This window comes from Salvelinus fontinalis, chromosome 13 (assembly GCF_029448725.1).
Source record: "Salvelinus fontinalis isolate EN_2023a chromosome 13, ASM2944872v1, whole genome shotgun sequence".
Classification (NCBI taxonomy): Eukaryota; Metazoa; Chordata; class Actinopteri; order Salmoniformes; family Salmonidae; genus Salvelinus; species Salvelinus fontinalis.
The window spans coordinates 651,506-663,729 of NC_074677.1; the positions used below are offsets into that span (position 1 = coordinate 651,506).

Sequence of the window (12,224 nt, forward strand, 5' to 3'; positions counted from 1 at the left end):
GTTGAGACAGAAAGAGTCTCCATGACAACACCTCAGTCTACCGTTGAGACAGAAAGAGTCTCCATGACAACACCTCAGCCTACCGTTGAGACAGAAAGAGTCTCCATGACAACACCTCAGCCTACCGTTGAGACAGAAAGAGTCTCCATGACAACACCTCAGCCTACCGTTGAGACAGAAAGAGTCTCCATGACAACACCTCAGCCTACCGTTGAGACAGAAAGAGTCTCCATGACAACACCTCAGCCTACCGTTGAGACAGAAAGAGTCTCCATGACAACACCTTAGACTACCATTGAGACAGAAAGAGTCTCCATGACAACATCTCAGCCTACCGTTGAGACAGAGTCTCCATGACAACACCTCAGCCTACCGTTGAGACAGAAAGAGTCTCCATGACAACACCTCAGCCTACCGTTGAGACAGAAAGAGTCTCCATGACAACACCTCAGACTACCGTTGAGACAGAAAGAGTCTCCATGACAACACCTTAGACTACCATTGAGACAGAAATAGTCTCCATGACAACACCTCAGACTACCGTTGAGACAGAAAGAGTCTCCATGACAACACCTCAGCCTACCGTTGAGACAGAAAGAGTCTCCATGACAACACCTCAGCCTACCGTTGAGACAGAAAGAGTCTCCATGACAACACCTCAGCCTACCGTTGAGACAGAAAGAGTCTCCATGACAACACCTCAGTCTACCGTTGAGACAGAAAGAGTCTCCATGACAACACCTCAGCCTACCGTTGAGACAGAGTCTCCATGACAACACCTCAGCCTACCGTTGAGACAGAAAGAGTCTCCATGACAACACCTCAGCCTACCGTTGAGACAGAAAGAGTCTCCATGACAACACCTCAGACTACCGTTGAGACAGAAAGAGTCTCCATGACGACACGTCAGCCTACCGTTGAGACAGAAAGAGTCTCCATGACAACACTCCAGCCTACCGTTGAGACAGAAAGAGTCTCCATGACGACACTTCAGCCTACCGTTGAGACAGAAAGAGTCTCCATGACGACACTTCAGCCAAACGTTGAGACAGAAAGAGTCTCCATGACGACACTTCAGCCAAACGTTGAGACAGAAAGAGTCTCCATGACAACACCTCAGACTACCGTTGAGACAGAAAGAGTCTCCATGACAACACCTCAGCCTACCGTTGAGACAGAAAGAGTCTCCATGACAACACCTCAGTCTACCGTTGAGACAGAAAGAGTCTCCATGACAACACCTCAGTCTACCGTTGAGACAGAAAGAGTCTCCATGACAACACTCCAACCTACCGTTGAGACAGAAAGAGTCTCCATGACGACACTCCAGCCTACCGTTGAGACAGAAAGAGTCTCCATGACAACACTCCAGGACAGACGGGTTGCTTTGCATTCCACATCGTTTCGTCAAGTGTCCGTGTAGGAGAGGACGGCTTAAAAGAAGAGCACTTCAGACATGGCTCTCTGGTCAGACAAGGGTCCTACTCTGTGGTCTAGAACGTTCTCTGTTTAAACAAACCATGGCTCTCTGGTCAGACAAGGGTCCTACTCTGTGGTCTAGAACGTTCTCTGTTTAAACAAACCATGGCTCTCTGGTCAGACAAGGGTCCTACTCTGTGGTCTAGAACGTTCTCTGTTTAAACAAACCATGGCTCAGGAATGCACAAATATAGGCGCAGACACATGGCAACATGATAACATTTACACAAACGGATTTAGTACTGTAGATATGTGGTAGTGGTGGAGTAGGGGCCTGAGGGCACACAGTGTGTTGTGAAATCTGTGAATGTATTGTAACTTTAAAATTGTATAACTAACTTAATTTTGCTGGACCCCAGAAAGAGTAGCTGCTGCCTTGGCAGGAACCAATGGGGATCCTTCATAAACCCCAGGAAGAGTAGCTGCTGCCTTGACAGGAACTAATGGGGATCCATAATAAACCCCAGGAAGAGTAGCTGCTGCCTTGACAGGAACTAATGGGGATCCATAATAAACCCCAGGAAGAGTAGCTGCTGCCTTGACAGGAACTAATGAGGATCCATAATAAACACCAGGAAGAGTAGCTGCTGCCTTGGCAGGAACTAATGGGGATCCATAATAAACCCCAGGAAGAGTAGCTGCTGCCTTGGCAGGAACTAATGAGGATCCTTAAGGCATGGAAATAAGTCTAAATAAATTTGTTTGTTTCATTCTCAATGATTTTATTAACGGATGCGCTTTGTTATCGGGTTTTAAAGCATTCGTTTAGTCAAAGAAAATGATCTAAAACTCACCCTGCTCGGTCTTCGACACTATCTTCGACATCATGGATCGCAGCACGGGGAATGGCATGATGGCCAGCAGCATCGGAAGCCTCACTGAGGAAAAACAAACATGACAGATTTCCTCGTCGATTTCATTCCTGAATTGTTGCTTGTTAGTTGTATAACTACCGTTCCCTGAAGGAGGGAAACGAGGTACAACCAGCCTATGGGGATTTACAATGTCTGACACAGCCAATGAAAATCCGCGACTCGCTGGAAGCCCTGACCTTCCACAGGTGATAATCATAAGGCTCAGATGAATTCCTTAAATGTGATACCGCTCTTCACCGAGCCCAGGTACAGGTGTTGTACCTGGTTCCCCTCTTTCAGGGAACAGTAGTTATAGTCATAACGTTCCCTTTCGTTCAGTCAACGTCGGTACAGCGACGGGGAAATATAATCACGACCCCAAAGGATACTAAGACCCCCCCATGGCAGACCCCCCCCATGGCAGACCCCCCCATGGCAGACCCCCCCATGGCAGACCCCCCCATGGCAGACCCCCCCATCATCACCCTGTGGACTGGGAGACCCTCCCCTGACCCATCATCGCCCTGGGGATTATACTGGGAGACCCTCCCCTGTCCCATCATCACCCTGTGGACTATACTGGGAGACCCTCCCCTGTCTCATCATCACCCTGGGGACTATACTGGGAGACCCTCCCCTGTCCCATCATCACCCTGTGGACTATACTGGGAGACCCTCCCTGTCCCATCATCACCCTGTGGACTATACTGGGAGACCCTCCCCTGTCCAATCATCACCCTGGGGTCTATACTGGGAGACCCTCCCCTGTCTCATCATCACCCCGGGGACAATACTGGGAGACCCTCCCCTGTCTCATCATCACCCTGTGGACTGGGAGACCCTCCCCTGTCCATCATCACCCTGGGGACTATACTGGGAGACCCTCCCCTGCCCATCATCACCCTGGGGACTATACTGGGAGACCCTCCCCTGTCCATCATCACCCTGGGGACTATACTGGGAGACCCTCCCCTGTCCCATTATCACCCTGGGGATAATACTGGAAGACCCTCCCCTGTCCATCAGTATCCTGTGGACTATACTGGGAGACCCTCCCCTGTCCCATCATCACCCTGTGGCCTATACTGGGAGACCCTCCCCTGTCCCATCATCACCCTGTGGACTATACTGGGAGACCCTCCCCTGTCCCATCATCACCCTGGGGACTATACTGGGAGACCCTCCCCTGTCCCATCATCACCCTGGGGACTATACTGGGAGACCCTCCCCTGTCCCATCATCACCCTGGGGACTATACTGGGAGACCCTCCCCTGTCCATCATCATCCTGTGGACTATACTAGGAGACCCTCCCCTGTCCCATCATCACCCTGTGGGATATACTGGGAGACCCTCCCCTGTCCCATCATCACCCTGGGGACTATACTGGGAGACCCTCCCCTGTCCCATCATAACCCTGTGGGCTATACTGGGAGACCCTCCCCTGTCCCATCATCACCCTGGGAACTATACTGGGAGACCCTCCCCTGTCCCATTATCACCCTGTGGACTATACTGGGAGACCCTCCCCTGTCCCATCATCACCCTGTGGACTATACTGGGAGACCCTCCCCTGTCGATCATCACCCTGGGGACTGTACTGGGAGACCGTCCCCTGTCCCATCATCACCCTGGGGACTATACTGGGAGACCCTCCCCTGTCCCATCATCACCCTGTGGACTATACTGGGAGACCCTCCCCTGTCCCATCATCACCCTGGGGACTATACTGGGAGACCCTCCCCTGTCCATCAGTATCCTGTGGACTATACTGGGAAACCCTCCCCTGTCCCATCATCACCCTGTGGACTATACTGGGAGACCCTCCCCTGTCCCATCATCACCCTGGGGACTATACTGGGAGACCCTCCCCTGTCTCATCATCACCCTGGGGACTATACTGGGAGACCCTCCCCTGTCCCATCATCACCCTGTGGGCTATACTGGGAGACCCTCCCCTGTCCCATCATCACCCTGTGGGCTATACTGGGAGACCCTCCCCTGTCCCATCATCACCCTGGGGACTATACTGGGAGACCCTCCCCTGTCCCATCATCATCCTGTGGACTATACTGGGAGACCCTCCCCTGTCCCATCATCACCCTGTGGACTATACTGGGAGACCCTCCCCTGTCCCATCATCACCCTGTGGACAATACTGGGAGACCCTCCCCTGTCCCATCATCACCCTGGGGACTATACTGGGAGACCCTCCCCTGTCTCATCATCACCCTGTGGACTGGGAGACCCTCCCCTGTCCCATCATCACCCTGGGGACTATACTGGGAGACTAACCCCAGTACCATCATCACCCTGTGGACTATACTGGGAGACCCTCCCCTGTCCCATCATCACCCTGTGGACTGGGAGACCCTCCCCTGACCCATCATCGCCCTGGGGATTATACTGGGAGACCCTCCCCTGTCCATCATCACCCTGGGGACTATACTGGGAGACCCTCCCCTGTCCCATCATCACCCTGGGGACAAAACTGGGAGACCCTCCCCTGTCCATCAGTATCCTGTGGACTATACTGGGAGACCCTCCCCTGTCCCATCATCACCCCGTGGACTATACTGGGAGACCCTCCACTGTCCCATCATCACCCTGGGGACTATACTGGGAGACCCTCCCCTGTCTCATCATCACCCCGTGGACTATACTGGGAGACCCTCCCCTGTCCATCATCACCCTGGGGACTATACTGGGAGACCCTCCCCTGTCCCATCATCACCCTGTGGACTATACTGGGAGACCCTCCCCTGTCCCATCATCACCCTGTGGACTATACTGGGAGACCCTCCCCTGTCCCATCATCACCCTGGGGACTATACTGGGAGACCCTCCCCTGTCCCATCATCACCCTGGGGACTATACTGGGAGACCCTCCCCTGTCCCATCATCACCCTGTGGACTATACTGGGAGACACTCCCCTGTCCCATCATCACCCTGGGGACTATACTGGGAGACCCTCCCTGTCCCATCATCACCCTGTGGACTATACTGGGAGACCCTCCCCTGTACCATCATCACCCTGTGGACTGGGAGACCCTCCCCTGTCCCATCATCACCCTGTGGACTATACTGGGAGACCCTCCCCTGTCCCATCATCACCCTGGGGACTATACTGGGAGACCCTCCCCTGTCCATCAGTATCCTGTGGACTATACTGGGAGACCCTCCCCTGTCCCATCATCACCCCGTGGACTATACTGGGAGACCCTCCACTGTCCCATCATCACCCTGGGGACTATACTGGGAGACCCTCCCGTCTCATCATCACCCCGTGGACTATACTGGGAGACCCTCCCCTGTCCATCATCACCCTGGGGACTATACTGGGAGACCCTCCCCTGTCCCATCATCACCCTGTGGACTATACTGGGAGACACTCCCCTGTCCCATCATCACCCTGTGGACTATACTGGGAGACCCTCCCCTGTCCCATCATCACCCTGGGGACTATACTGGGAGACCCTCCCCTGTCCCATCATCACCCTGTGGACTATACTGGGAGACCCTCCCCTGTCCCATCATCACCCTGTGGACTATACTGGGAGACACTCCCCTGTCCCATCATCACCCTGGGGACTATACTGGGAGACCCTCCCTGTCCCATCATCACCCTGTGGACTATACTGGGAGACCCTCCCCTGTCCCATCATCACCCTGTGGACTGGGAGACCCTCCCCTGTCCCATCATCACCCTGTGGCCTATACTGGGAGACCCTCCCCTGTCCCATCATCACCCTGTGGACTATACTGGGAGACCCTCCCCTGTCCCATCATCACCCTGGGGACTATACTGGGAGACCCTCCCCTGTCCCATCATCACCCTGGGGCCTATACTGGGAGACCCTCCCCTGTCTCATCATCACCCTGGGGACTATACTGGGATACCCTCCCCTGTCCCATCATCACCCTGTGGGCTATACTGGGAGACCCTCCCCTGTCCCATCATCACCCTGTGGGCTATACTGGGAGACCCTCCCCTGTCCCATCATCACCCTGGGGACTATACTGGGAGACCCTCCCCTGTCCCATCATCATCCTGTGGACTATACTGGGAGACCCTCCCCTGTCCCATCATCACCCTGTGGACTATACTGGGAGACCCTCCCCTGTCCCATCATCACCCTGTGGACAATACTGGGAGACCCTCCCCTGTCCCATCATCACCCTGGGGACTATACTGGGAGACCCTCCCCTGTCTCATCATCACCCTGTGGACTGGGAGACCCTCCCCTGTCCCATCATCACCCTGGGGACTATACTGGGAGACTCTCCCCAGTACCATCATCACCCTGTGGACTATACTGGGAGACCCTCCCCTGTCCCATCATCACCCTGTGGACTGGGAGACCCTCCCCTGACCCATCATCGCCCTGGGGATTATACTGGGAGACCCTCCCCTGTCCATCATCACCCTGGGGACTATACTGGGAGACCCTCCCCTGTCCCATCATCACCCTGGGGACAAAACTGGGAGACCCTCCCCTGTCCATCATTATCCTGTGGCCTATACTGGGAGACCCTCCCCTGTCCCATCATCACCCCGTGGACTATACTGGGAGACCCTCCACTGTCCCATCATCACCCTGGGGACTATACTGGGAGACCCTCCACTGTCTCATCATCACCCCGTGGACTATACTGGGAGACCCTCCCCTGTCCATCATCACCCTGGGGACTATACTGGGAGACCCTCCCCTGTCCCATCATCACCCTGTGGACTATACTGGGAGACCCTCCCCTGTCCCATCATCACCCTGTGGACTATACTGGGAGACCCTCCCCTGTCCCATCATCACCCTGGGGACTATACTGGGAGACCCTCCCCTGTCCCATCATCACCCTGGGGACTATACTGGGAGACCCTCCCCTGTCCCATCATCACCCTGTGGACTATACTGGGAGACACTCCCCTGTCCCATCATCACCCTGGGGACTATACTGGGAGACCCTCCCTGTCCCATCATCACCCTGTGGACTATACTGGGAGACCCTCCCCTGTACCATCATCACCCTGTGGACTATACTGGGAGACCCTCCCCTGTCCCATCATCACCCTGGGGACTATACTGGGAGACCCTCCCCTGCCCATCATCACCCTGGGGACTATACTGGGAGACCCTCCCCTGTCCATCATCACCCTGGGGACTATACTGGGAGACCCTCCCCTGTCCCATCATCACCCTGGGGATAATACTGGAAGACCCTCCCCTGTCCATCAGTATCCTGTGGACTATACTGGGAGACCCTCCCCTGTCCCATCATCACCCTGTGGCCTATACTGGGAGACCCTCCCCTGTCCCATCATCACCCTGTGGACTATACTGGGAGACCCTCCCCTGTCCCATCATCACCCTGGGGACTATACTGGGAGACCCTCCCCTGTCCCATCATCACCCTGGGGACTATACTGGGAGACCCTCCCCTGTCCCATCATCACCCTGGGGACTATACTGGGAGACCCTCCCCTGTCCATCATCATCCTGTGGACTATACTGGGAGACCCTCCCCTGTCCCATCATCACCCTGTGGGATATACTGGGAGACCCTCCCCTGTCCCATCATCACCCTGGGGACTATACTGGGAGACCCTCCCCTGTCCCATCATAACCCTGTGGGCTATACTGGGAGACCCTCCCCTGTCCCATCATCACCCTGGGAACTATACTGGGAGACCCTCCCCTGTCCCATTATCACCCTGTGGACTATACTGGGAGACCCTCCCCTGTCCCATCATCACCCTGTGGACTATACTGGGAGACCCTCCCCTGTCGATCATCACCCTGGGGACTGTACTGGGAGACCGTTCCCTGTCCCATCATCACCCTGGGGACTATACTGGGAGACCCTCCCCTGTCCCATCATCACCCTGTGGACTATACTGGGAGACCCTCCCCTGTCCCATCATCACCCTGGGGACTATACTGGGAGACCCTCCCCTCTCCATCAGTATCCTGTGGACTATACTGGGAGACCCTCCCCTGTCCCATCATCACCCTGTGGACTATACTGGGAGACCCTCCCCTGTCCCATCATCACCCTGGGGACTATACTGGGAGACCCTCCCCTGTCTCATCATCACCCTGGGGACTATACTGGGAGACCCTCCCCTGTCCCATCATCACCCTGTGGGCTATACTGGGAGACCCTCCCCTGTCCCATCATCACCCTGTGGGCTATACTGGGAGACCCTCCCCTGTCCCATCATCACCCTGGGGACTATACTGGGAGACCCTCCCCTGTCCCATAATCATCCTGTGGACTATACTGGGAGACCCTCCCCTGTCCCATCATCACCCTGTGGACTATACTGGGAGACCCTCCCCTGTCCCATCATCACCCTGTGGACAATACTGGGAGACCCTCCCCTGTCCCATCATCACCCTGGGGACTATACTGGGAGACCCTCCCCTGTCTCATCATCACCCTGTGGACTGGGAGACCCTCCCCTGTCCCATCATCACCCTGGGGACTATACTGGGAGACTCTCCCCAGTACCATCATCACCCTGTGGACTATACTGGGAGACCCTCCCCTGTCCCATCATCACCCTGTGGACTGGGAGACCCTCCCCTGACCCATCATCGCCCTGGGGATTATACTGGGAGACCCTCCCCTGTCCATCATCACCCTGGGGACTATACTGGGAGACCCTCCCCTGTCCCATCATCACCCTGGGGACAAAACTGGGAGACCCTCCCCTGTCCATCATTATCCTGTGGCCTATACTGGGAGACCCTCCCCTGTCCCATCATCACCCTGTGGACTATACTGGGAGACCCTCCCCTGTCCCATCATCACCCTGTGGACTATACTGGGAGACCCTCCCCTGTCCCATCATCACCCTGGGGACTATACTGGGAGACCCTCCCCTGTCCCATCATCACCCTGGGGACTATACTGGGAGACCCTCCCCTGTCCCATCATCACCCTGTGGACTATACTGGGAGACACTCCCCTGTCCCATCATCACCCTGGGGACTATACTGGGAGACCCTCCCTGTCCCATCATCACCCTGTGGACTATACTGGGAGACCCTCCCCTGTACCATCATCACCCTGTGGACTGGGAGACCCTCCCCTGTCCCATCATCACCCTGTGGACTATACTGGGAGACCCTCCCCTGTCCCATCATCACCCTGGGGACTATACTGGGAGACCCTCCCCTGTCCATCAGTATCCTGTGGACTATACTGGGAGACCCTCCCCTGTCCCATCATCACCCCGTGGACTATACTGGGAGACCCTCCACTGTCCCATCATCACCCCGGGGACTATACTGGGAGACCCTCCCGTCTCATCATCACCCCGTGGACTATACTGGGAGACCCTCCCCTGTCCCATCATCACCCCGGGGACTATACTGGGAGACCCTCCCCTGTCCCATCATCACCCTGTGGACTATACTGGGAGACACTCCCCTGTCCCATCATCACCCTGTGGACTATACTGGGAGACCCTCCCCTGTCCCATCATCACCCAGGGGACTATACTGGGAGACCCTCCCCTGTCCCATCATCACCCTTTGGACTATACTGGGAGACCCTCCCCTGTCCCATCATCACCCTGTGGACTATACTGGGAGACACTCCCCTGTCCCATCATCACCCTGGGGACTATACTGGGAGACCCTCCCTGTCCCATCATCACCCTGTGGACTATACTGGGAGACCATCCCCTGTCCCATCATCACCCTGTGGACTGGGAGACCCTCCCCTTTCCCATCATCACCCTGTGGCCTATACTGGGAGACCCTCCCCTGTCCCATCATCACCCTGTGGACTATACTGGGAGACCCTCCCCTGTCCCATCATCACCCTGGGGACTATACTGGGAGACCCTCCCCTGTCCCATCATCACCCTGGGGACTATACTGGGAGACCCTCCCCTGTCCCATCATCACCCTGGGGACTATACTGGGAGACCCTCCCCTGTCCCATCATCCTGTGGACTATACTGGGAGACCCTCCCCTGTCCCATCATCACCCTGTGGGATATACTGGGAGACCCTCCCCTGTCCCATCATCACCCTGGGGACTATACTGGGAGACCCTCCCCTGTCCCATCATAACCCTGTGGGCTATACTGGGAGACCCTCCCCTGTCCCATCATCACCCTGGGGTCTATACTGGGAGACCCTCCCCTGTCCCATTATCACCCTGTGGACTATACTGGGAGACCCTCCCTTGTCCCATCATCACCCTGTGGACTATACTGGGAGACCCTCCCCTGTCCCATCATCACCCTGTGGGATATACTGGGAGACCCTCCCCTGTCCCATCATCACCCTGGGAACTATACTGGGAGACCCTCCCCTGTCCCATTATCACCCTGTGGACTATACTGGGAGACCCTCCCCTGTCCCATCATCACCCTGTGGACTATACTGGGAGACCCTCCCCTGTCCATCATCACCCTGGGGACTGTACTGGGAGACCGTCCCCTGTCCCATCATCACCCTGGGGACTATACTGGGAGACCCTCCCCTGTCCCATCATCACCCTGTGGACTATACTGGGAGACCCTCCCCTGTCCCATCATCACCCTGGGGACTATACTGGGAGACCCTCCCCTGTCCATCAGTATCCTGTGGACTATACTGGGAGACCCTCCCCTGTCCCATCATCACCCTGTGGACTATACTGGGAGACCCTCCCCTGTCCCATCATCACCCTGGGGACTATACTGGGAGACCCTCCCCTGTCTCATCATCACCCTGGGGACTATACTGGGAGACCCTCCCCTGTCCCTTCATCACCCTGTGGGCTATACTGGGAGACCCTCCCCTGTCCCATCATCACCCTGTGGGCTATACTGGGAGACCCTCCCCTGTCCCATCATCACCCTGGGGACTATACTGGGAGACCCTCCCCTGTCCCATCATCATCCTGTGGACTATACTGGGAGACCCTCCCCTGTCCCATCATCACCCTGTGGACTATACTGGGAGACCCTCCCCTGTCCCATCATCACCCTGTGGACAATACTGGGAGACCCTCCCCTGTCCCATCATCACCCTGGGGACTATACTGGGAGACCCTCCCCTGTCTCATCATCACCCTGTGGACTGGGAGACCCTCCCCTGTCCCATCATCACCCTGGGGACTATACTGGGAGACTAACCCCAGTACCATCATCACCCTGTGGACTATACTGGGAGACCCTCCCCTGTCCCATCATCACCCTGTGGACTGGGAGACCCTCCCCTGACCCATCATCGCCCTGGGGATTATACTGGGAGACCCTCCCCTGTCCATCATCACCCTGGGGACTATACTGGGAGACCCTCCCCTGTCCCATCATCACCCTGGGGACAAAACTGGGAGACCCTCCCCTGTCCATCAGTATCCTGTGGACTATAATGGGAGACCCTCCCCTGTCCCATCATCAGCCCGTGGACTATACTGGGAGACCCTCCACTGTCCCATCATCACCCTGGGGACTATACTGGGAGACCCTCCCCTGTCTCATCATCACCCCGTGGACTATACTGGGAGACCCTCCCCTGTCCATCATCACCCTGGGGACTATACTGGGAGACCCTCCCCTGTCCCATCATCACCCTGTGGACTATACTGGGAGACCCTCCCCTGTCCCATCATCACCCTGGGGACTATACTGGGAGACCCTCCCCTGTCCCATCATCACCCTGGGGACTATACTGGGAGACCCTCCCCTGTCCCATCATCACCCTGTGGACTATACTGGGAGACACTCCCCTGTCCCATCATCACCCTGGGGACTATACTGGGAGACCCTCCCTGTCCCATCATCACCCTGTGGACTATACTGGGAGACCCTCCCCTGTACCATCATCACCCTGTGGACTGGGAGACCCTCCCCTGTCCCATCATCACCCTGTGGACTATACTGGGAGA

General features: G+C 56.3%; 1 protein-coding gene across 1 annotated transcript in view; it reads right to left on the reverse strand.

Moving 5' to 3' along the window:
• The window catches only part of LOC129867760 (solute carrier family 46 member 3-like), a 48,248-nt gene that overhangs the window by 3,255 nt on the left and 32,769 nt on the right, over positions 1-12,224 (reverse strand). The window contains exon 3 of the mRNA XM_055941267.1: positions 2,274-2,357. Within this exon, the coding sequence (XP_055797242.1) occupies positions 2,274-2,357 (84 nt within the window). The remainder of the gene's footprint in view (positions 1-2,273; positions 2,358-12,224) is intronic.